Raw genomic sequence first — 26,382 nt, forward strand, 5'->3', positions numbered from 1 at the left:
ACATTTCTCATTACTCTGAAAAAAAAGATCAGATTCCATTTTCCATATAAAACTTATATTGGTGATTTTTACTTCTTGTTATTATTCTAGCAAGACATGCTGAAATAATTTAATAGCATATTGCTAATAAAACACCATTGTTTATGATTAATGCCTGATGTCTATTTACCCCATCAGCAAAAAAGACAAAAGTGTTTCACATGGACTGGAATCGACCTATCTCCATACTCTTTAACACGTTTCACAAGACTGCTGGCTTAAAAATTACGGATTAGTTTTATCAGGGATCTTGCTCACAAGGAGAACTGTCAATGGGTACTCCTTACATATGCCAGTTTTTATATGGCATTTACAAGTCCCCCAAACTTGGAAATTGAAGACTCACGGCATTAGGCTAAAAAATAATCACCTCATAATGTGTACACAAAGATAGGGGGAAAAGAAAATAGTGGAATCAGTAATAGAACTAAAAGAACAAACAACAAAAAAATGCCTGACTGAAAAAATTATTGAACACAGACGCCTAACAGGCGAACTGTTTACCACACTACTATCCATGCTCCAACATTACCATGACAAGCTGTGCAGTGAAGATGAACTATGTATTTCTTTAATTTTATAACCCACAAAAATGTGTGAAACCTGAACACAGTGAGGTAATAATCATCACCAGCCACTGTATCTGAGAGATGAAAAATTCAACTTTAATTTTCCTCTGTAGCATGCACTTAGGTTTTATTGGGAGGGGAGCTGCCAAACAAAAAGAAGTAAAATGAAGGTATTAAAGGATCTATTTGCCTATCAATGAAAATCCTTCACTCCCATTAACGGAGAACAGAAACCTTGAATGGCTTCCAGAATTAGCATGCCATTGATGCGAGAATACCCAAAGTGTGTTTTGTCATGTTTGTGATTATCTTTGATTTTCATCTTGTAAAGCCAAATTGGGCATGTAAGCTACATATTCACACTTATGTTTTAGGTTATCATTTTATGAAATGTTTGATTAAGAAGCCCTTAAAAAAACTCACAACAACTCTGTAGGCATCCTTTTAATGTGTTTTCATTTCCAACAACAGCATTTTTCTGTTCCTCATTATGGCCCAAACATTGCAGTGCTTAGCCCCACTGGGTCAGGTTATTTTCTCACTTGGGTTTTACTACTGAATAACACCACTGACTTGGGGAGGATTATTCTGCACTTGGACTTGCGTCAGGGGAGAGCAGAACTTGACTTGTGGCAAGACAGCATGGTTTGCTTTCTAAAGCACATTACAAGGGTGTTTCTTCCCACCACAAGCCAACAAACACATGCAAGCAGGCTTTCTTACATGATCAGAGGAGAATGCTGCAGTGCAGAGGCTATGCCTAGCAGCCCTTGCCCGCAGGGCCAAGTTCTGCTCTGAGTTATATCGTTTTAGATGAAACATCTGTAGCTTTAAAGCACAAATTTATGGGCAGTTTTAACCTCGGCAAGTTTGGAACATGAAGGTAATGAACATGACGCCATGGAAGGTAACAGACTATCACTTCTGTAATTACAAAACCCGCAAACTTCCGCTATAAAGAGCTAGAAACGCAGTTCTTACAGATGGATACCTGACCTTCTAAGTAGCCCAGCTTCCTAAATGATTTGTGATCAATATTACTAATGAGCACAAATGTAATGTTCCCTCCTAAAACCGACCTAAAGCTAGCACATGACACAGCAATAAATGGAGTTCTGCAAGTGCAAGCTAAGGGCATGACAGGGACAAGTAGTGATGGCTTCCTACCTGTAAAGCACACTGGGCATTTGAAGGTGCCCCCCATGCCTTCAAAGCTGTGCTCGATCAGGTGGCACTGAAGCTTGGCAGGAGAGTCGAACGTCTGATTGCAGAGTTTGCATTCATGGTTCAGTCCTTCATCTATGGAGAAATCGAAGAAAAATTGAAATTCACCACAGCCCAAAGTGCAGGTCCAACACAACCTACGAACATAAGAGACTTTTTGATTTCCTAAGCTCAGGAAACTGGATGTCTCTCAGCACCTAGGGCTGCTGAAGTGTTTTCTCACCTGGAAGGTTTCAGAATGTACAAAGCTTAACTGGACATTAAAAACATATTTTCCACATACAGTTAGCACCAAACAGGAATGTAGAGCATTAGGCTTCAGCAGGAAATGATGAGTAGGACCTGAAACATCATCCCTTAGTAAAGCCACCCGATCACAACCGCGTACATTCACAAAAGAGCACATGAAGAATTTAACACTGATCACACATCATTCATCTACCACTGGGAAGAACTGCAAACGCACACATTTTTGGCACTCTGGCTGACGTGGGTTTTCTCGTAACCACGTTTCCAGTCCCAGGGGCATACGCAAAACACTTTGCAAGCTGCAGGGTTTCCCAGCTCCCTTTCTGACAAACCCAGATTTTTTCCCCCCTTTTATTTGCATTTCTCCTCTTAACAGCTCAGAAAAGTCCCTGTGTGCCTCCTGACGCAGCTTTCCCATCAATGTCCTGCAGCTTTAAAACCCTTCCCGCTCCCCGCCGCTTGTTCCTCTGCTTCCTTCCATTGTCCTCTGAAGGCTGGCTGGTGCCTGGCACCAGGTTCCCTTCCTGAGGGTGCTGCAGGATTCATCCACTCCGCCATGAGGGCAGTCAACGGCTGTCCTACTTAGAAACAGTTGCTAGGTAAGAAGTGGCTTCCAGCCCTGCTGCAGAGGCCTCAATTCCCACAGCGCCGCTTAGAAAAGGTCCTTCTGTATGTCACCGGTGTGCTACACGAGTAGCATTGATCTCACAGGTAAATACTGTATCTGATTATTAAGAATCAAGGGGGAATAAAACACTTGGCGACTGGCACAGCTCCCTGCCATATCCCAGGTGGAAAGGAACGATTTAGGAGAGCGCCCTGCCCACCTCAAACACCTAAATGCTATGCTGCCTGCAGTGATTAGTGACCATAATGACGGTGTTGCGGTTGCTGTAGACGGTGAGAGCAGAGACAATGTTTTGTGCTCCATGCAACAATCCTTCCCGCCCATGTAAAGAAAACAAGACGTGGTGCTTCTGTGGCTGAGCGGGGCCACACGTCTGCTCAAAATGATCCTTAGTATCTTACCAGAATTGAAATAAATTCAGTGGTAGCCCTCAGCTTTCACTTCTCACAAGCCCTAAAGCTAAATTTAGTCTTCATATAAGTCATGGCATCTTTAGCAAGGGATGGGAGTTTGTGGGCTTTAGACAGTGCAAGCTAAGCCAGACAGTGGTGGCTGTTCTGCAAGGTGGGACTACTTAAAACTGCTGTCATGTGCTTATTCTATGAAGTGACAGAGCTCTTTATAATGAGAAAGTAAGGGGCAGATGAAAACCAACAAAGCCAAAAGATTTACACAAAATCAGGTTGAGGTGGTGGCTGTCTCCTTTGGAGTAAGCAGGTAAAAATACACTGATTACAGAAATTTCTATCCTGACAACAGTCGGCAACTGGGGAGCTCTCTCTCCACCGAACGCCCAGCTCTCATAATGTTCATATATGCAGCACCTCCATTGGCTTTCATGGTAAAACTGTGTTTGTCATGCAGTGACTGTGAGAGGAATGTAGAACCCCATTTCGGGTTTTTAAAATGGCCACATTGGTGTGTTACCATTTTTTTATCTTTCCTGTCTTCCTGTCAGCCTTAGTGCAACCAAGTGGTGCCTCAGCTATAGACAGACATGGGCAAGTGCTGCTCACACAACAAACCATAGACTTCTCTTCATTCTCCACCCAATCCTTCATTAAAGCAGTGCTTGATGTTATTGCCTACCTCCACATGCTGCAGAACTATCAGAGGAGTGTGAAATGGGGTAGGTGACACCTTTTGTTACTCTTCATGGATAAATTAGCAGCCACTTATCAAATATATGCTAACTATTTCCTTCACAGGAAAAATTTTAGTGGATTCCAAAAGTTGCCTTGGATTTGGGATTTTCCACCATCACTGACATGCCCTTCAAGTATGTTCTGCTCTTCCTGCTGCTGAGAGAAGAAAAGTATGGCATTCACGAGCACTGTCAAGGGGAGCGTGAGGGAAAAGAACCTGGCATGAACCAGTCTTTACATCTAAGTGAGGTGGCTGTATGCTGTGCTCACCTCACAGGCAGCAACCCACAGCTGTGGGCAAAGCTGCAGAAGAGCATACTGAAAAGAGGTGGAAGCCTCAACAAACCATAGACAAATGCCTCTTTTTTCCTGAATTTGCAAATCAGTTATGAGGAATGTAGAGACTGCCGCAAGTGATATCATTTCTCCTACATCTAGATCATTGCTGTGGTCATTACCAAACAGATAGTCCTGAAGACAGGGCAAGCCCCCACAAAGGGTAACTATGAGCTAGACAGCCTGTAGGGTAAAGTTTCTTCATCAAACTGTTTGTGCTGCTACACACAGTCAAAGCAATTAGGACAAAGGGAGCTTCATCTCAGGATCTTCCACATGTCAAGGTGAAAATAATCGATGACAGTTCTCAAGTCAAAGACTTACTGTTGGCAAAGTGTAAATGAGCCACGCTAATCATTCTTGAGAATGGGAACACTGAACAGAGAGTTCTTCAAACATTCCAAGGGAGAAAGACTTCCTAAAAAGAAATACTCTTACATGGAGCTACAGGAGACAGAGACGGCTTTTTTGTCTTTCCATTACATTAGCTAATGAGGAAAAAGTAGGAAGAAAGGCATGCACTCCTGATGCTGAAGCAAAACTAATTTTAGCTACACAGTATTTGTAATTGTTTAAGAAGAACTGAACCCCATTAAATGTGACCCTATTGTATTTCCAGTATCACTCAGATCCGATGTAATCTCCTGGTCAGAAACATCAAAACCACTTTGATTACTGTGCGTTTCAAATCTGCTTTTCCTAAAGGCTTATAAACAGGGTTTGAAAAATCCCCTCACCCACTCGCCTGGGGCAGATAGGAAACTTCCCCAGGCAAAAGGCATCAATTTGTGCAGAATCTAAACTTTCTCTTAAAAATAAAACGTTTTTAGTCTCCTAGTTCTGAAGACTGCATTTAAAATATGACTACATTTGTGTAACTGGTAGAATAATATTCTTCCTAAATCCCACTTGTCAGTCACAGTTCCCATCACATTTTTTTCCACCCATTTTGTGCACGTAGCCTGCTCTATGCTACGTCCTCGGAACAAAGGGCAAGGTTCCAGTCCTTGAATTCAAGAACATGATTCCAGCATGATTTAAATTTAAGGGAAACAGATAAGGTTACAGTAGTGGCAGAAGAACCAGCAGTGCCGGGTTCCATTCCAAACTCTGACTCTGACTTACTCTTATCACCTTGGCCATGACAGTTTTGCCTCTGTTTCTCAGACTACCCATCTTTAAAGAAGAGGTGTTAATTTTTAATTTCTACTTTAATAGGCTGACCTAATTATTATCCCTTAAGACTTTTAATACAACTGGGACAATGGAGCTTGAGGGGAGTCCAGGACTACCTACCATACACAGAAGACCCAGAATCACTGCCATCTGCCTTTGAGAATCTTTAAGATAACATGTCTGGGCACATAACTGTCTGCTTGCTTGGGTCACATAGCACTGCAGAAGGATGATGGAACAAGGCTTTGTCTGCGTGCTCTGATCTCCACAGAGAATTTAAACACAGAGCCAACATTTTATCTCCCACTAGCAAGAAAGAGCCAGGGTGTGGCAGCTTTTGCAAAGGTGCCAGATGAAGAAAGAGGATTCAAAAAGCTCTGTTTACAGGCTGGCTCCTATCTAGCTCTTCATGTTTAGCAAACAGTTTGATAGGGTACTGTGGAAGTGCAAAGTATGATATCATTAATAAATAAAGGGCCGGTGAAATGTTACATTTTCAGTTTCCATTTGGGATAAATCTGAAATGCAGTGGAGTGCCAGATACAGTCCAAGAGGCTCCCCTTCCCTGCAGAACAGAGCTACTGCTCTTTGCTCTTACTCAGGTTAAAAAAAAAAAAAAAAAAGTGCTGAACAGCTTTAAAAAATTCAATCAAAATAATCTGCTCTTTGGAAAGGTGGCGGCTGACAGTAATTGGAAAATACTGTCTGACTCATTTATTAAAGTGAGATTCAGAGTCAATTGATTTAATAACCATTAGAATATTCTATTAAGGATATAATAGGGTTGCACAGCCCTATTTTTTATTAAGAGTTATAGGTAAGAAATAAGCAATGCTATGGAATTTTAGACAACTGCTGTATGGATTAGACTAAAAATATGGCTTGCAAAATAGGTATAAAAGCAGCAACTATCAGGAGGAGGAATAGGAAAATACATTACAGTGCAAATGAATTAGCTGAACGATGAAAAAGAAATGAACCTTTAATATAAAGCCTGCACTTTTCCAAATCTAACAGAAAACTATGCACTGCATTCCCTGATGTGGTACATCGTAAAACAAGTCAGCACGTCCTTCACATTACAGATCCAACAACTCCATAAGGAAGGCAAGAACAAAGTACCCGCTGTACAGCACAGAACTGCTGCTTAATGCTGCTCTTACATGGTTAGGATATGAGTTTGGACATGGTGAAGGCCTCAGAACATGGATAAGGTTGCTTTACCCACTGCTGGTAGACAAATGAGTTTGATGCATGCAGAATTTCTGCATAAATAAATTACTTTCCATTTGTAATCTTTATTCAGATAGTGGGAAAATGTAAACATGAATCAATTCTAAATAAATGCATTTAATATTCACATAAATGTTTAATATTTACACAAATATTAAATGTTTCAGTGGGGGTAGGTAGATTTTAATTGAGGAGCAGCCCATTACCTCAGCAACTAACTTGATAACCAGCTATAAAAGCAAACAAAATCAGTCCTTGCACTGAGCATACACTCACATTTGGGGATCCTCTGTCTCTGAATAACTTGTACGGCAAGCAAGATCCCCCCACCCTCACCTGACTTGAGGCAATGCATTAGATGGCCTGGCCCAATTTGTGCAACCAATTCAAAGCACAACTCGTTCATTTCATGGAAGGCCCTGACATTTCAATATACACTTTAAACAAGTGAAACCCTTTAAGCAGCCTCTAGACCATGTCCCATGTTTATGCTTCTTGCTTTTCAATAAAAACAAAACTAGAGCAGCTACAAGCAAGTGTTCACTGGCTGACTTACATGCAGCTGTTAAGTCAGTAACCACTGGGGGCCCTCTTATATTGTCTGATCAACACTACAGCCATTACCGAGTACCAATTTGTAACAGTTTATAAGTAAGTCTTTCTCTTATTCACCCTCGAGATTGTCCAGAAGGGTCCTTCTGCCTTTTACTCTGAATAAATCTGTAGGCAAAGGTCCAAAGATGATGATGCCCTCCTGGTAAATCATCACAAGGCTGGGTCCATGCTTAAAAGCATCTGCTAAGAAGTAGTGTAAACTCTGCCCTCCACACACAACACAGGAATGAAATGGCCTGCAGTCCCTGTATTGTTTTCAGGTCTAAAGCATTAACAGCTTCCACATTCAATGTGTTTTCTTTGTACTTTTTTTTTTTTTTCCCAAGCAAACCATGCCCTAAACGAATTTCTCCTTCTTCACATTACTTCCACTCTTCCCCACGTTAACTCTGCAGCACATATTTATAAGCCAGAGACGTGACGAGTATGGAAGGAGCGCCACTGATGACAGCTACCCCCTCGGCTACTACATCTCACACTGGAAAGTGGGGAAGGGCAAAATACAGCGTACACCATTGTAATTTGCAACGTATACAGCCATCCATGCTTCCTAGCTTACAGTGCTGCATTTGTCTGCATTTTTTTAACTCTATGGCCACACACTCACACACTCATCAGCCTCTCCATGCCACTAGAGACAATCTCATTCCTGCTCAAACTTCTTAGGGTCCGCTATAGCAAGTAAGTGCGTGACAAGTATCCTCTGCTAAGGAACACACAGCACCTCGATCAAGCCTGGAAGCTGTGCCTGAAGTCTCCAGCCCCATGTTCATAATTTCTGTTTGTAATAGTGCTTCTGTCATTTTCAATTTCTCAAACATTATCACAATCCCCCCCAAAAAAACCACTATCCACCATGGTGTTAATTTTGGAAGCTGACATGCAAAACATGGGAAGATAGTGATAAAGAAAGAGATGTAGTAAAGGCAAAGCACACAGCTGGAATTTGAAGCAGGAAAAAAGAATACAGCTGGAATTTACAGCCATGAGAAAAACCTGCCATGGAAACCCAGGGTTTTTTGAAGTCCTAACTAACAGTTCAATCCTGATGGCACAGGATGGAGGGTTGCACAGAAAGAAAGAAGTACACCTGCAGTGTCTAGGGAAGATCACCACATTCGAAGCAGGAGGGTAGGGAAAGGAACTATCTTCCTCACCCTCTTGGCACCATTTTCCTGCATTTCCTTCTTGTGCCACACACTACCGCTCATGTAGGCAGGGCTGCACAGTGGTCTGTGTTTACTCTTAATGCCACTTTTAACTGAAATAATGATGTTAGCTCGAGACTTGAAAACTCAAAACATCAGGCTGCTACCTGAGCTATGTCTCTCCCCTTGCTTTCTTCAAGCAGAAAAAGAAAGCAAGCTCAAAATGATCTGTGGGCAACGTTCTGATGAAGCAGGTGGACAAAATGTAAGGAACAATCGCAGACTCTTGAGTCAACAAAAACTGTAGCCTCCCAAGGACAAAGCTGAGCCCAGGCCATGACTCTGCCTTGAAAGGCACTTGCCAGCATCAGAAGGAAGAGAATGGCATCTGAACTGGCTCCCAGCAGCACCAGGTAGGAAGCTTTATTCAACATACAGGGAATAAATCCTACAGCCTTCTGCAGTGATTGCTAAAGTGACAGCAAAGGGTGCTGATTGATGGAGTGACAAAGAGCTGGGATCCACCTCCTCAATTAAAGCAAAAGTTTATCTCTCCAGGGCCAGATTTTGAAATTAGATCTGCTTAAGGGAAAGCCAGTCTACTGCATCTTTCATTCCACTGTATTTCGTCTGAAGCAAGGGATGCATTTCACTTCACCAACTGTTCACTTTTTTGCTTGGTTGCACTCACTTTGGCTGCTTGTAAGTGAACTCTTCTTACCACATGTGCCTTGTATGTTCTTTTAAAGCCACAAATTGTCTGGCTTTGGTGAGGTTGGATTAAAAGAAAAGAAGGACAACTGGCAGGATCTGTTTCTTAATAACTGTCATGTTTTCAGCTCAAGTAAGGATGATTTAAATACAGCAAATGCCCTATCCATCAAAGAACAGCATTTTCTGTACGACTGGCTACCGGGAGAGAGTTCAGGGATTCAGCAACAGGGCTCACTAACTGATGGGACATGCATAATTTGCTACTCCTTGTCTGTAACTGCACCCGGAAAAAGTAAGCATTAAAATTTGTGTGAAAAAAAGGTCTGTGTTGCATCACGTAGCTATACACATTACAAGGTTACACTCCATCATTGAAATAAAATCCCATGTGATAGAGCTTATTTTGGAAACAATTTTACCATGGGATATAAAAAGAAATTTAAACCAGTAGGAATAAGCTGAGTGGTGTGAGTTATTTGTAGATAGATGACCCAGCTCAATGCTTACCTTTTCAAAAAGCACTTAGTGAGCGCTGATTAAAAACTCAGAGACTGATCCTTCAGACGCTGGCATGACTAGCTCAGGGAAGCAGGTCTCCCATTTTACTAGGTCTTGCCTAGAACTTTTGTGGGACTAAATTCTGCCAAAGTGTGAAAAGTTAAACCCCCCATCCTTCAACTGCACAGTTTATCCTCACATCTGCATATTACAGATAAATAAACCAAACCCCAGAGTTGTGAAATGTCTGTTTTCCCACCTCATGCAGAGAATGATACTCTCACACTAAATTCCAGTGGATGAAGAATCAGGCCCTGCTTAATCTGCCCATCATTATGAACGCAGTGTCAAAATTAAGGTCAGTATTGAGGTTTTCTTTGTTCTCTTCTATGAGCTCTTAGCCTGTTTCTTTCCAAGGAGAAAGTTTTTTGGACCAAAACTTCTCTAGTAAAGTCAAATTACAATTTGAATGGCTTAGAAATTGCTTGAGCGAAGTGGTTATTAAGAATTTAATCAAACTGTAGGGGGAAAGACTAATAAAAATGCCACATTTGTATTCAGAAGAATTAGGAACAGTAAAATATAACTAAAAATTTTGGGCTTTTTTAGCAGTGTTCATTCAATTTTAATATTTTTGTTCACTGTGTAGGCTGCAGTTTCTTTTTCTTGTTCTTGCTTTCCTGTTGGAGAACCGGGTTTCTCTGCTGTATGATGTTAAATGCCTACTAGTAATGTCCACTCATCTGGGACTTCTAGAACTGGTGGAAGCACAGGTATATCTGCTTCCAAGTTTTGCACTAAGAAACCACAAACTGTTAAACTAGAACAGGGTATTTCAAGTTGCATAAGCTAAATGTAACCTGTTCTAAATTTAGGGGTACTGGGAAAACATCTTCTTGCATGGAGATAATCAGAATGTCAATATTAATGCTACATCACAGAGCACCAGCAGCAGAATTTACATTTTGTACACAACTCTCATCAGATATTTCTTTTGTTCTGAATATAAAGTAAGGGTCAGAGTTGCCTTCCTTCTTTTGGCATGAAGCCATTAGATGGCTGGAAGATAAAGCCTCTAAATGATGAAATGCTGTTTATCAGATGTATAATGAATTGCCTGTTTACTCTTATAGGAAGGGGAAGAAAAAAGGAAAATGGAGGAAAAAAGTAAGAATAGGATAAGATGGGATAGAATGGGATGGGACAGAAGAGAAGGGAAGGGAATGATAGGGCTTTCTTGTATTACTGGATATTTGAATTGATATAATGAAGAAACAACACTGCTTCTCATATTTCCTAATACATAAGGTACTATTGATACTTTTTTCCAAATCTGAATGCCATTATATAAGTCAAAGATTATTTGGCTTCTTCTTATGTAGGTGAGGGACACTTTTAAATGAGCAGTAATTGCTGAGATATTGATCCAGCTCTTAAGCTCATTTAGGGGTGTATCAGCTTCCTGTTTTCTTTCCTTTTAACCTCCATCTCCTCACCCAGGCCCTCAGGAAGAAGCAGTTCAGGCTGTTAGGGCCCTCAGGTCTGTGCTGATAACTGGGTATTTAATTAGATTCTTTTCACCCGAGCAAACTGCTTTGCCAGTTAGGGAAGATTTGCTTGTACAGCAATGTACTAAAATGATAAAGCTCAATTTAATATAAAGAATTATTTATATTTCTCATCTGACTTAAGTTTGCTGTTTTATTTAGAAAAGTATGAGAAAGCCCAGTTTTAGTTTGTACTAACCTTTCCCCATGTCTCTCTTTGATCCTGCTGTAAAGCAAGCAAACGGCTTTTGGCTCACATATCAAAAAAGGACCAGACTTCATTCTAAACCTACCCCACTCTCCTTCCCACTTTCTCTGCTGGTACTAAGACTTCACACTGAGCTGAACAAACAGCTGCTGAGATTTCTATATTAAAAGTTGTTCGTTTGTGGGTAAGAGAATAATGAGGGCCAATTAGGTATTTTTCCTCTATTTGTTCCATGTTTGGGTTTTTGTTTTTTCTTTAATTCTAATTCCCTCTTTTACAGGTATATTCCAACACTTCATCAAATCTAATTCCTCACTGAAGCGAAGATACCGTTTCCCACTATGCTACCAATTGAGGAGTGGTACCTAAGAACATCTCCCTGCTCCAGTGAACTTTTGGGTAGCAGAATGGCAAAGTTATGAGCATGAAATAACAAGGTAAAAAGAGGAAAACTAACGGAGTAGAAAAAACAGAATTGGCCCAAAAGAGATGTATCACTGACAGGCAAAGGTTGGTTGGGGAAAGAGAACAGGCATAGTAACAATGATAAAGAAAAAAGGAGGTAGGCTGAAAAATCTGATGGAGAAGTGAGCAGAGCACGAAACCTAGCTGGAGGCTAAGAGGTGCAAGCAAGTCTTGATTTAACCCTCATTCAGATTTCACTGAAGAAATGCAGAAAAAGCATACATTTCCAGACAGAGTTTGAGTAATTTAATGCAGCTGCAATGGCAATAATGATAGATGTATTTTTACAGCCAAACGTCTCAAGCCAACAATGTTACCACCCTATAATTAATAACAGTAAGCAATTAAAAAGAACAGCAGGTTACAAGTATCAGACATCAAACTGTATTACCAAAAGACAAAAATACAGCACTATTATGAGAAAAAGAAATGTATAGGCTGTCAAGTCAGTGTATATCCTCTCTAGATAACACATACAGCTGCAGAAAAATGTGGTGTGACAGTAAATGACTATGAGGTGATTAACATCAGTGAAAAACAAAAAAACACTTGTAAGACTCTGAGGAAATCTGATATGCGATATGAAAAACATGCCTGTAACAGCAAGAGAGAGGTGGCTGACCACTGTAAGGCAATAGCCTTTTGCTAAGTCATACTCTAATAAATAACTTACAAGACTGCATTTGTTGGCTGAAATATTCTCCAAAAAGCCCATTGAGTTTTCACTGTGTGTGAGTTTAAATAAGAAGAAATAGGAGAAAAAAGAGGAACCCAAGAAGAAAAGCACACTGAACTAAACCACACTGAGCAGGAGCGGGATAGAGGGGGTCAAGAGACAGAAGGTTTGCTGTGGGTTTGCTGGGTTTTCTCCTGTTCCCTTGCTTGGGCTAGTGCCAAATTCCCGCTCTCCTTCACACCCACCCATCCTTCACCCATCTCCCTGAAATGCACTACTCCACTTTTCCTTTTCCCCTAGTCTGTGGCAGCCCCATTTGTACCAGTAACGCCCTTGGTAGGCAGAGCTCTCTGTGGCTGCGAGAGCTGGACTTGGCCCCAGCCATATCTTAGTAGGGCCATGAGGTGTGCAAAGGGTGAAACAGAACATGTTAGGGTTACTCCTGGCAGTTAGACCTCTAGTGAAATCCCCTGTGAAACAGGGGATAACTGGAGCTGAGTCCTAATCCCCACTCAGTTATTCCCTATGAACCATTCGGACTCAGAATTCTTCCCTGCCTGCAGATCTGTGTGGCTCCCTATGCATTATCCAAAGCCGACCAGGCCCAGCCCTGTATATAGTGGGTACATGCCCAAGATGGCTAGCAGTTGCCAAAACCACGGAATCACAGAATGGTTTGGGTTGGAAAGGACCTTAAGATCATCCAGTTCCAACCCCTCTGCCACAGGCAGGGACACCTTCCACTAGACCAGGTTGTTCAAAGCCCCATCCAATCTGGCTTGGACACTTCCAGGGATGGGGCATCCACAGCTTCTCTGGGTAATCTGTTCCAGTGCCTCACCACCCTCAGAGTAAAGAACTTCTTCCTTATATCTAACCTGAATTTCCCCTGTTTCAGTTTGAGCCCATTACACCTTGTCCTATTGCTACAATCCCTGATGAAGATTCCCTCTTCAGTATCCTTGTAGGCCCCCTTCAGATACTGGAAGGCTGCTATGAGGTCTCCACGCAGCCTTCTCTTCTCCAGGCTGAACAGCCCCAACTTTCTTACACTTTGTTTGTATGGGAGGTGCTCCAGCCCCTTATCATCCTCGTGGCCCTATTCTGGATTTGCTCCGACAGTTCCATGTCCTTTTTATGTCGGGGACACCAAAACTGCACACAGTACTTCAACTGGGGTCTCACAAAAGCAGAGTAGAGGGGCGGAATCAACTCCTTCTAATGCCATTTACAGCAAAATCAGGAAAAAGTGTTAAAAATTATGAGATTAAACTGAGTGTATACCTGAAATTCTGCACTGGGCATTCAAGTTTGGGCAGTTTCCCCTCAGAGGTTTTCTCTGAACAAGTAGAGCAAATATTTGATTTATTTTTTTATTTTTCTTTAATGAAGACTCAGATTTTGATGCTGTACTGTCATTTTGGGGGCTTAGGTTGAAAAAGAAGCACTGAACATTGTGAGACTTGTGATCAAATTGTGAAACCTAATTTACCCAAATGACATGGGGGACACAAAATTAATTCAGATAAATGAGGATTTTGCATAAGCAAGGGACTATTTAGTGCTTTTAATACACATCTTGGGACACAACCTCATTACTGATCAGGAGTGTTGTGCTGTGAGTTTGTGTCAGAGTGGAAGTGTCACTGACACAACAAATAAAACCAAAAATATCCTACTCCCTGATCGCTTATTTTGTGTTTCCATACGCATGCTACACGAACCTGAAGAATAATTAACACTGCTGAGAAGAAGCAGCAACAGTGGATGAGTCTCACTACAGCAGACCTCCCATCATAGCAGAAATACAAATGTACTAGTTATCGTAACTGTGTTATGTTAAGTAGACCTTTGCCCCACATTATTGTAAGTTAGAGGAGAGAAAGGGGAAAAGGAAGATGATATCAGCATTCTTGATGATATTTTATTTATCCACACATACTGTTGGCACAGTTGAAGAATAAGCAGAAGAATGGAAGGCGACACACACAGTACTTGTGGACCCAGAGGGGTTTTTTCACATTTCATCAAGGAAAAGAAGACTGTCAGGGACGACAGTATTCCTTCTACAGAACAATCCCAGGCATTACTGCCAGCAAAATTAAAAAGAAAGAAGAAAAAAGTTTAAAATGTGGAATTATAAAGATGCTGTCGACATCTTCACTGTGGGCAGAGTTCGAATTTCTTAACTTTATGACAAGTTGTCCAAGACCTGAGCAAGTTTACTGAAGTTGCCATTTAAATATCACATACGCTGATTACATGATGAAGGCCAGCTCCACAGGATTTTGTTTTCATCTTCAACTTCTTGATGATATTACAAAATAAAACTATTTCTTAACAGAATTGTACAAGATGTGCATTTAACTTGCCTGGTCTTTTCTGTTTGAAAGCGAGAGGGCCATTGTTTGGAAGCCCTGATGTTGTCTTAGACAAAATGTCTTCATCACATATCTTGCAGGCAACAAGTTTCTGTCCTTACCCAGCACTTTATGCCTTACTTGTCAGTCTTTCTCCAACCAAGTGGGGAAAACATGTATCCAGGACGCAAAGATGTAAAGCAGATAGAATATATCCACCAGTCCCTTAACTTGCCTCCTTCACCTCACTCAAGAAGCAACTTCTAACTTATTAAATCTGAAGGTGAGTGGAGGGACTTAACATTAGGCGGGATTTGAACATCAGAAAATAAGGTCAAGGAGGAGAGGTCCCGTTCTAGTCCTATTTGGAAAAACAGGGGCATTTTATAAGTCAAACAGAAATAAAGCTATGAGGGAAAGCAAGAGGGCAAACACACTTGCAATGCCATGAATCACTCTGGCCAGCAAGAGCCCACTGTTAGATTTCGCAACACATTTTGCTAAGAGTGAGGCATGTAGATTGTGATCCCATGACGTCTTTACAAATAACCAACATATTTTACTGATGTTAATTTCTGTTCGATTGCTGGACTTGGTATGTGATATGGCAGAGGAGAGGAAGAAAAACTGCCGCACTAAATCCTTGAAAATTATACTGCAGAAAAGGTGGGCAGTCTCTCTAGTTCAGCTGGGTATCAGAAGGCAAAGATCAGATCTGAAAATAACAGCTGATGAAGAATACCTGCAGAGCAGCAAGCAAACTAAGCTGGGGCAACTGAACTGAGAGTCATACTCACAAACCGTCTACCAACCTCCTTCTCTTTCCATCATTTCATATTTGTGAGTGGCACACCCTTCCTCTCCCCCAACCGAGAAAATAATGACAAGCTGACTATGAAGAGAGAAAAAAAAAATAACTTGAAAGTGAGCTATAGCAAACAGGAAGTCGGCTGATACACCAAAACACCAGCGTTTCTTGGAAAACAAACCACTCTGAAGGCCTCAGTAAAAAGCGGCAATAGCAGGAAAGTTCCAAGTTAAAGATGTTGTTGCTTTGCCCTTGGTTCACTGTGTTGGTAAGATATTACAACATGCACAGTACATTATCTTTGAATCATATATTCGGTGCCCCCTGTGCTTGCATCAGAAGTCTGTCACTTCATGGTATGTCAAAAATACCTGCCAAATAACAGGTATCTTTCACCCTTAGTTCCATGAAAGGCCCACAAGAAAGAAGTGCATGTTGCATGGCTAGAGTTTGCAGTTATGTCTCCTCCCAGCGGTTCAAAACAAATCAATGTTGGAAGGGAAGAGTTTGCCTATAGTCCTGCATGTGTTTTTGCATTTGTGTTAGAGAAACTAAGAGAAAGCTAGTAAACACTGCAAGTATAACGGTTTCAAGTATGAGGGAAATATAATAGGATGCATCTCCTATAGGGTTCTGCAATAAGTAACAAATGTCACTTCTTAAGATGAGCTGGTCATTTTACCTCTTACAATGAAACAGTGCACATGGGGGTCAACTGATTTTAGCCGAGTGAACATCAATGGAGCGCAGTCTTTCATGCTGGATAACTTAGGCTGCCTGTTTTGTAATGCATCTTTTTAAGATGCACATGAATGATATATTCAAAGGCAGTTTGATTTCTCAAACACAGAAACTGCCAGTGGAAGCTGGGTGCCCATCTTCATTTACACCCCTTTATAAAAGAAAATCCACCTTTCCACTGTGAAATTGCGGAAGAAACTGCCTTTCTGCCCCCTTCACCCCTTGCCCATACATGGCGCTCCCCAAGCCCCCTCACTGCTTTCACCCAAATATAAATAAAAAGATCTGCTTCACTACATTTGCTTGCATTAATTGATGTTAAAAAAGTCTGTTAAAAATAAAGCCCAGCAGTGATATTTTTCTTTGCTAAAGCACGATAGCAGCACATTACAAACATTACAAAAAGGTCCCCTGGTAGGATTGTGAAGTTCCAGTCTGGCAGTAAAATGCATCTACTGTATGTTCCCTGATTTATTTATTTATTTATTTTCCAACACAGGATGTGTCACAAATGCAGATAAAACTCCCTGGCTCAGCAGCTGGGTTGAAATAGTGAATGAGAGAACTGGATGGGCACTGTGTATTTTTAGCATTCATTTTACCTTGGTCAAAAGCATGACCCTATTTACTCATGGCAATGACGCTTGCAGCTATTCAGTCCCAGCCTGACATTTTCCCTATGGCTGCACCTCTGCTGCTTTTGCATGAGTTGGGTGGTTCTGAAGGACGTGACACTTTGTGCCCAGAGGTCCTTTTGACATTTTAGAACAATGCATTCATCAGCCTGTTAGTCTCCTGAGGTATACCCGGAGCAACAGCAACACTAAGGAACCACAGACCCCAGCTCACACACCCATTCTCCAAGAGTTCTCACCCTATGCCAGCTGACGTATGGGTTTCTGGGAAAAGTTTCAAGCCAAGTAAAAGACTGCACTGCCTTCAGGGAAGGTGAGTACAGATGCTAAATTAGGCTTGGCAGCTCTGCAAAAGTGGGGAGAAATAGAAACAAAGGGGTCAATTGTTTTCATGTTCCTGGTGTTGCCTACATGGATAAATATAGCCTCTCCTCTCTTGCCTCTCTCCATACTCAGGGCTTTGTAAAATAGGTCCCAAATCCTGCTGCTTTCTGAAGCTTTGTCAATCCTTAATGCCCAGTCACTTCAATCTTCTTAAAAATGTGTTTTTTTCTAGACCATGTGAAGATGTCTGAGAGCAAAAGAGATATGGGCAGGTAAGTGGTTCTGTGACTGTAACCTGGCAGAGTTTGAAGGAATGAGAAGAAAAGCAGAATATACTGTCACCTGGCCTTGTTACACGTTCCCTGCAGCTCACACTATATTCCAGGTGTGTGGCCCCAGCCCAGAGAACATCTCTGTGTGAGAACAAGCAGCTAGAAAATAGCAGGACCAGGAACACTGAATAAGGCACACAGATTTGTTTTTTTTTTTTCTGCCACAAACAATCACTCCAGCAAGCACGGCCAAACTTAGATGCTGAGAAAGACACAAAGCTGGGCAAAGTGGAGCTGTGCAGAGGCCTTAACAGCGTTTCTTCAAAGTACAAGAGCCCCATGGCAGAAGATAATGGGACATTGGTTGTGACTCCAGAAACAGGTGTTCAAAGCTGTGAGCACTAGAAGAGCACAGAGGCATGGATACAGGAATCTCAACAAAGGAGATCCTTACCTAACTAGGATTGGGTAGAAATCTTTGAAAATGATCACAAGATGCTTATACTTGATAAAGGAGTAAGAGTAGCGCAAGTAACTGTAAGTAAGCCATGTAAATCAGTATCCAGAACCAACTTGGTAGCTGTAGTTGTCTAGTCTGAGGAAAAGCAACATGGTTAAAATGAAATGTATCTTGGCTTCTAATAAAACAACTGGCTGTAGAAGTGGAAAGAAATGGAAAGATCTTTGAGATGATGAGAAGGAAAAAGCAGTGCGATTTGGAGACGGGAATGGGTGGATTAATGGAGCAAAAAGGAGCCAAAAATAACAGTGGAGGAATGCTGAGACAACATTGCTGACAGGTGTCTGCTAGTTATATCTCTTCTAATGCCAGTGTTATATTAGACTATCTAAACACAGATATTATTACTGTCTTTAAAGCTCCTAATGGAAAGAGAAGAAGAAATACCTTCTGCTCTTTTCTAGGACTTAACAATCAAGCAATGAACAAACTTCACTGGAGAAAGCAAATATGGAAGAGCAGCAATATGGACATGTGTATCAATAAAAGATGCACATGCATTTCAGATTGCGTATAGAAATGATACTTGAGCTACCACTTAAGCAGGATTACTCCTTAAATTCTGAATTACTCCTTAAACCACAGCCAGAACAAGCCTTTAATATCAGCCTGAACAAGAAGGAGTAGACATTTTGCCCCTGGTCCAAGCCTAATGGGGCTGTATGGGAGAAGAGGAGATGCTTTTACATGAGAAGATGGCAAATACCTTTTTTGGAGGAGTCTGCAGTCAGTAAGCTTGATTGCTGTCTTTTACCAGCAAAATAACTGCAGCTGCAACCAGCTACAATTAGGTGCTTAGTAATGTGTTAACAGGTAGCCATGCAAGCAAAAATGAAATCCAGTCAAGCCAAGCTGAACTTTGATCCTCAACCTATCTTTGACAAAGCAGCACTAAGGGACTCTGTTTTTTTTTTCTTAGCAGCTTTCACACTGATACTATCACAACAATTAGTGCTTTTGAGACATGCTGGTGGGATTGACAGCTGGCTGATGACACAGCACAGCTTGGAGACTGCCATTAGATCATCACTATTGACAGGTTATCTGCCTGCTCCTCACTAGCGAAAAGTTATTCTGTCTTTTGGCAATTGCAACTTATTCTTGAAACAGGCCTCAAAACAAGCATCTTCCACAGTTTTATATTGTTCACATCCAAACTGGTAACACAACTGTTCCCAAACTGTGTTTCACACGGGGCAATCCTCATGCTTTAATACCATCATTACAGACACCCTGCAAATGTTTTAAGGCAGATTTCCTTGTCAACAGATGGAAAAATCACTGGAATAGGATTTTCATTAATCCTTTTAACTGTCATGTGAGCTGTGGAAAAGTGAGTGTGTGCACACATATGCACACACGTGTATTTGTTTCCATGCCAAATTAATAATTCTAAACAAAGGAGTAGGGAATTTTAAAGACAAGTGAGATGGCTCTCTATAGGAAAGAAATTGTACTGCAGTGAGAGCATCCCAGCTGAGCAGAAGGAGAAGATTAGCACAAATGACCCAAAGATTAAAACCAACCAAACAATTCTGCATGAACCAGAAAGCAAGAAAGACTTGCTCTTTCCAGATTTGTGTTTCCCAGTTGATTGACTCTGTGTCCAAGAACGTACATGCGGAAGGTCTCTCCCAGGTCCCATTTTTCTGTTCTCTACTACAGAGTCTGTAATGTTTAGAAATGACTGAATCTCAGCATGCACTTTTTCCCTGTCTGGGAACACTATACAGATTGCTGTCCTCCCCTCAACTGCATTCTCCAAAATGCATAGAAGCACAGCTGTCTTTGAGCCCTTTCCCCTTCTGTCCAGTAGGAAAAAAATGGGAAGACTGACACCTGGGCACACATGTACTTTGGCCATGTGACTGTTGCATAATGTGGTACCCTCACAAAACACGGCTTCATACATATGCTGTGAGCTTTCTGGCTTATGAGCAACATAAACAAAAGTGTTCTAAATATATATCACATTGGTATGAGGAAGAGAAATTCTCTTTTCCCCCAGATGCCCTGAGGACTGTCACTCTGCTGCCATGTGCTACAAGTCCCACTCAGTTCAGAGCAGCGTGGCTGATCCCAGGTGACCCCAGCACTCCTCCCCATGCCTCATTTTACTGTACAGACCCACCAAAACAGAACATGCTCTTCATGGTCAGCCTGGCTGACATCCATTGAGCTCACCTGCTGTATGACTTGGGAATGAAGTCACTGTTAGAAGGCCAACTTGCAATTATTTACCAAATGAGAGAAGTTTTATTTCCTTTTCAAAGTGAGCACTTAGAGCACCTTTGCAAACATTTGGGGTAGAGGCTGCTTTTTCTGTATTATCAATGCATGTTATTGTGATGCTGGTACAGGACTTCACATAAAACTCCACTAAATTCCCTGAATGGTGGTTTGTTTTTCTCCGCCCATACAATAAAGGAAGTCAAGCCAAGGGCTTCTTCCTGCATGCTCCACAACACCTCATGATCACACTGAATTCCTGAGGTGCTGGTGTGGGTAGCCAGCATCTCACACATGGCTCTGACACCCTGCTGAATGACACCCTCGCAATAGGCTTCTGATTGGTACTCTTGCTTTCCAGGACTCCAGAACTATCCATGATAGTAGAGCTTGGTATGTGTCATCAAAACAAAAAAGTAGACAAAAGCCTAAAGAAGCAAAACACTAAATCAAAACAGGCAGTGGATTTTGGCCTCTTCTAACATTAATGGATATGATGCACTGTTTCATGATAACGCCTTGATAGCCTTTGCCCTTCAGCAAAATGAGACACTTCTTTCCTTGGGGAGTGGGTAGGGAGCTAGAAAAAGGCTAATCACTTTTGAAAGTATTAAAAAAAACCCCTCTATCTATCTATATGGAGAAAGAAAAGTCTAAGTCTTTCTAATTTGGAGAAATCATCTCATGGAACATACTAGACAGTTGCTAGGGGCCTCTGACTGAGGGCTCTTGGGTCTTCTCCATACCTTTGATCTGCATTATGAAATGTTAATGTCCACCACATCAGGACTTGTTACATAAACATACCCTTTCCATAACTGTTCAGTCCTGCTCGTTGCAACTTCCATTCATATTATCCATTTATATTTAAATGCTGACTTGGAGCTTATACCCAGAAGCACTGACATTTTTAAACAGGAGCAGCTAAACTAGGGTAAACTGCTAAATATAATTTATTGATGATAAAGAGCTTGGTTCAGATTAAATTCCAGCAATTTAATAATGAACACATTCACATCCTGCATCCGGAATATGTATATGTATGTGTTTTCCCCTCCTCATTTAACTGGGAGAAGGGGGTCTCGGAATCTGTGATTTCCTGTTGATTAGATATGAAGCAACCACAAGCACATATTTTTGATATCTCTATTAACAGACTGTTCATGTCTAACTGCAAAACTTGGTTGCACTTCTCTCAACATCTTTGCCCAAGACAGACCAGTAAACACAATTCCTCTCTCTATAATTAGCCTTTTCTCTAAGGGCCCTGAAGTAAGTCTGCATGCCGTAGATTTAATATCCAGTGCTATATCCATATGTGCTGCCCTTGCCTGGTCCCAGAGCATATAAACTCCCCTATTAGCAGCCTTGACTGCTTAATTATGCAGATTTTTTTTGTACCCGCCTGCCTGTAAAATTACTGTGTCTAACCTTTTTTTTCTCCCTCCTCTTTGCACCATGCTGGCCATTCTAATGAAATCGGCATAGGGGAAAGGGCCTGATTTGCAGTTATGGAGGCTGGATCGCACTGGCAATCTGTCCTTAGTGGGAGTTACAAAAGAAGTCAAATGCCTTCATCTGGTTCTCCCCTCTCATCCCCAAGGTGATTGAGTTCACTTCCTGATGCTTCCCAAGTTTTCCTCGGGCTGTCCAATCAGCACATCCACCAGGGAGCCCAGCCTAGCTTGCAACAGTCTCCGTATCTAGTTACAGCCCCACCAGGGACAGTCAACTATCCACCCCCAAGCCTTCAGATGAAAACCTTTTCTAACAAGGCCGCCCAGCGCCAATGAAATAACACACATCTGCATATCCACTGGGTCCCATGTTTCTTGCGCTCATGGATTATGTATCTTGCAGCCTCTAATAAAGAAATGCAGTTCTTTGTTTAATGTTTATCTTGTGCTTGTTAAGCAAATGCTAATGTTGTATCAGAATGCTTTAGTGCTATTTGGGTTTTTGGTGATTTATTACAAGACAATCTGCTGTGAAGTAAATTTAGAGGGGAGGGGGAAGGAGAAAAAAAATCCTTCTGGCTGAAAGAGAGAGAGGGAGAAGGGGAGAGAGAGAAAATGGTTTGACAGAGAAGGAGCAAGAGGCAGAGGGAAAGACGGAGGGAGTGAGACGGGAGAGCGAGCGCAACAGCTCCTGGTATGACTTCGCTAACCCCCAGCTGACATGCCCACTTCATCACTAGCCAGTCTGATACCTGGAGGTACAGAATCAACCCACTATGACTTCCAAAAGGGATGAGGTGATAACTTCCCCTTCAGTGATAAGGTAAACAGTGTCCTGAAGGGTAAACAAAAAATAAAAAGCCCCTTTTGTTGTCTGCCTTTGTGCCCTGATGGTTAGCACAGAGCTGTGTTATTCACAGACCACAGGGAAGCCCCAGATTTAATTGTTCATGCCTGGCTCTGTTATAAATGGGCAAAATACAATATGAAGGATTCAGAACCCCCTTCTCCAAATTATTTTTTTCTTCCCTCCCCTCTTCAGGAGGAGGGGGGGAGAGGAGATTTGGAAGCTGATGAAAAAATGAATGTCCTTTATTTACCCTTTGGCAAGACAGAATATAGATATCCACAGTGTTAAGTGCTCCTGTCAGTCTCCGCTCAAATCCTTCAACCCTGTTTTGAAAGAAGATGTAAGTTCTGGAGTTCTGTTTATTTTTCTTCTACAAATGAATCAGGGTCAATAAAACATGGATCTCCAAAAGGAGGAGACTTTAGTGCTAACTAGAAATGCAGCTGCCCACATACCCCCCTTTCCTGCTACAACATCCTTTTTAGCAACTACCCTTTGTCACGAAGATCAGTTGATTTTAAGGACTGCATGAAATAAGGTTGCACAGGGTCCCTGGGTCAAACCAGTATTACAGCTTAAAACAACTTTGTGGACAAATAATTCTACACCTTCAACGTAATGGAAGCCCAAAAGATACAGATAGATTTCAGTATGGAGAAGGAATCTTCTGAAACCACAGAGCTACCATACAGTAGGGCAGTAAACTGATGTTCACTTCCTTTGCACACGAACTTTGAGCACATGAATGTCTCATTCATTGCTGTGCTCCTGTTCTCTTAGCATACCTTTACCCCACTGTCTGAGAGTGTGATAATACACGAATGCATCACGTTGCTGCACCTATAGATGTAATAAATTACTAACTGCAAACACTTAACATTTTTGAATCTTACATTGTTTATTCTGACAGAGTAAACCAGCACTAGCGTAAGCTGCTGCTCAGTCTCCTGGAATGACAACAATGAACACTGAAAGTCTTCGATACAGAAGATGGAAAGTAGAAGTGGTTGTGTGGATTTTCTACCTTGTCCCCTTTTCTGCCTGTTTTGATTTTCAAAAAATCATTTCAGCAGTAAGAGGGATTCCAGTTTTTGAACCCATTCAAATCTCTAGGTTATCTGCTGAAACTGCTGATAAAACAAAGCTCTTCATAAATACCAGATGGGTATTTTGGTGCTATTTATTTACAAGGAGTTGAATTTTCATTTTGAACATAAAATCTACTATCATCAAATAGATTCATGTAAGATCATATTTGTTCTATTACTTTAAAGGGAAGGACTCTGTCTTCCATTAGCTAGCTCAGCCTGCTAAGTGGCTTAGGAACACAAACTTCATGTGTTTTTCTTCCACTGCCTTCTCCCTTCCCTGCTTTCCTTCAACCAAATGGAGTAAATTTTCATTTAAGTGGTACACAATTTTTTTTGTATTTGGAATATTACTGTACCAAGCCATCATGAGCTCCACACACTCTGCTAATGCCCCATTTATTACTAGTAATGAATACAATTCAAGGTCCTGACTGTAATCTTTTAAAGCCCCTAATGACCTAGAGTTGGGCTGCATTTGAGACTTTCTCTCCACTTACAGTTCACCAAGAAAACTGAGCTCAACGGGAACACCAAACCTGACAGTGTTCCCATTTAAATCTTTCGAGCAAGGGAGTTTCTCCATAAGCTGACTGTAGAAGTCCGTATCTGACCTGCTGACTTCTGCCAACTCTACACAACAGCATCACCATGAACTGGCTGCATGGAAACCCTGTCAGAGACTTCATTTCCCTCCTGCGGTCCCCATCAAAGCTACCTTTGGTAATCACTACAACTGAGAACACTGTTCAGCATAAATTAAGAAAGAGGCTCAAGGACACGATGAGTCCGTGATGTACACGCTTGGCCTTAAATATAGGAAATCTTCAACTTCCAGCTTGCATTTGTTAAAGAATGTCCATTATAAACACGAGGCTTGACCTAGTGAATAGCATTTGTGTACAGGTCACCTTACTGCAACGGTAAAGTCATCTTCAGTAACCAGGCTATGTAATTCCAGTTTCCACACCAACAGATTCTTATTCCACATCCCTAATGCATGTGTCCCTGGCAGCCTGTGGTTCACTTGTATAGCTAGCCACGTTTTCAATCTGTGCTGTGCAGCAGTGGCAGACGTAGAGCAGGAGATATGCCTTTGTTACATGCCAACAATCCCTGTCTGGTTTTTTATATACTTTTTTTTCAGGATCTGAGAGTCATACAGACATTTTCCACCAGTGTTTAAAAAGCATCTCCAAAAAGTCAAAAGCGACTGCTACGGACCTAAGCAGGAAAACTGCATAGGTATCAAATCATATTAGTGATTAAGATATAGCCTAACTACCCCTAAATACCTCTTCATTTACTTTGTTTTGACACATCATATCATAGAATCATTGAAAACAGAGTTGGAAGGGACCTTAAAATGTCATCTAGAGCATCTCCCTGCCTTAAGGCAGGATCAGCTATGCTGTACAATTTAGATGACCTTAAACTAGTGAAGCAGAAAGGATGATGGCTAAAATGCCAGTGGATTAACCCCAGTTCTGAATGTATTGATTACAAGGAAAAGAGCATTTAAAATCTGCTTTAAGTATGCAAGAGTCAAAGAAAACAGGTGGTTAACAAGCTGGTTAATCCAGGTTGTTTGCTTCAGGTGATGGAGTTAAGAGTTTCTGACTGTGAGGAATTATTTTCAGGATCTAGTGATATCCAGATAGGTATCTTGTGGCTGTGCAAGCTCTAACGGAGATATAGGGGTATTTGATAGCTACCTGTCAGAGTCAATTTGCAAGAGTCACCATGAAGTTTTGAGTGAAAGTCTATAAGAATAATGAGTCTTTTCTGCTTGAATTTCAGCCTGTGATGTTTCCTGAATTTCTGTGAGTGACAGGACACACAATAAAACCTCTGAGTTAAATTTAAGTGTCTCCTACATAGACTATGTAACTGCTCTGTCAATATATGATACCAATGACCTACAAGCGCCTGAGGAAAGGGAGTTTGGCTCAAAACATTGTCATCTATGCAATTTACCCTCAATTCTGGGGTATTATTGAGAGAGGATTCATAGGATGATATACCCTCCCCCCACCCCTCCCCCAGGTCACAAAGATCTTCACTGCAAGGTTCTGCCTTGTCATCAGTGTTGTAAACGTGTAAAGGGAGAGCCAGGAGACATGTAAGAAAAGCAACATGAATCACAGCATACTCAGCTACCAGGATAGACACACCTGTAAACCTCCATCCCTTCTGATTTGGACTAGGAAAGTATTCTACTTAAGCATCTCATTGGTACTGAGGGACAGAGGAGAGACACCAGGTTAAAGCTCCGCTCAAATAAACCACGATAATTCTGCTTTTCTAAGTAACATGGAAAAATACGTGGAAGTACATTGGTGAAAAGATTATTAAGGCTTATCTTCTAAGCCTGTTTATTTGGAGAACAATTGTCCATATTAGCTATTCAGGTAATAGTGACTACTAGGAGATCTTCTTGCCACTTTTGCTTAGCAGGAAGACTTATATTTTCACAGGCGCATGAGCTGATTGAGATGCTATCTGTCTTTGCCTTTGGAGGCAAGATATTTGTACCTATAGGGATTTCACTGCAGGACCACACAGTAACTGCAGGTACTGCAGACTATAATCCTTGAAGAACTACAGTGGCTATCTACTGATGTCTAG

At 41.4% G+C, this 26,382-nt stretch overlaps 1 protein-coding gene across 1 annotated transcript in view; it reads right to left on the reverse strand.

Annotated features, from left to right (window-relative positions):
• The window catches only part of ZNF521 (zinc finger protein 521), a gene marked incomplete at both ends in the record, with an annotated part of 206,555 nt that overhangs the window by 1,312 nt on the left and 178,861 nt on the right, over positions 1-26,382 (reverse strand). Inside the window, one exon of the mRNA XM_080609699.1 lies at positions 1,776-1,907. Coding sequence (XP_080465825.1) covers positions 1,776-1,907 — 132 coding nt within the window. The remainder of the gene's footprint in view (positions 1-1,775; positions 1,908-26,382) is intronic.

The sequence above is a fragment of the Psittacula echo genome (assembly GCF_963264785.1).
Source record: "Psittacula echo genome assembly, chromosome: 2".
Lineage (NCBI taxonomy): Eukaryota > Metazoa > Chordata > Aves > Psittaciformes > Psittacidae > Psittacula > Psittacula echo.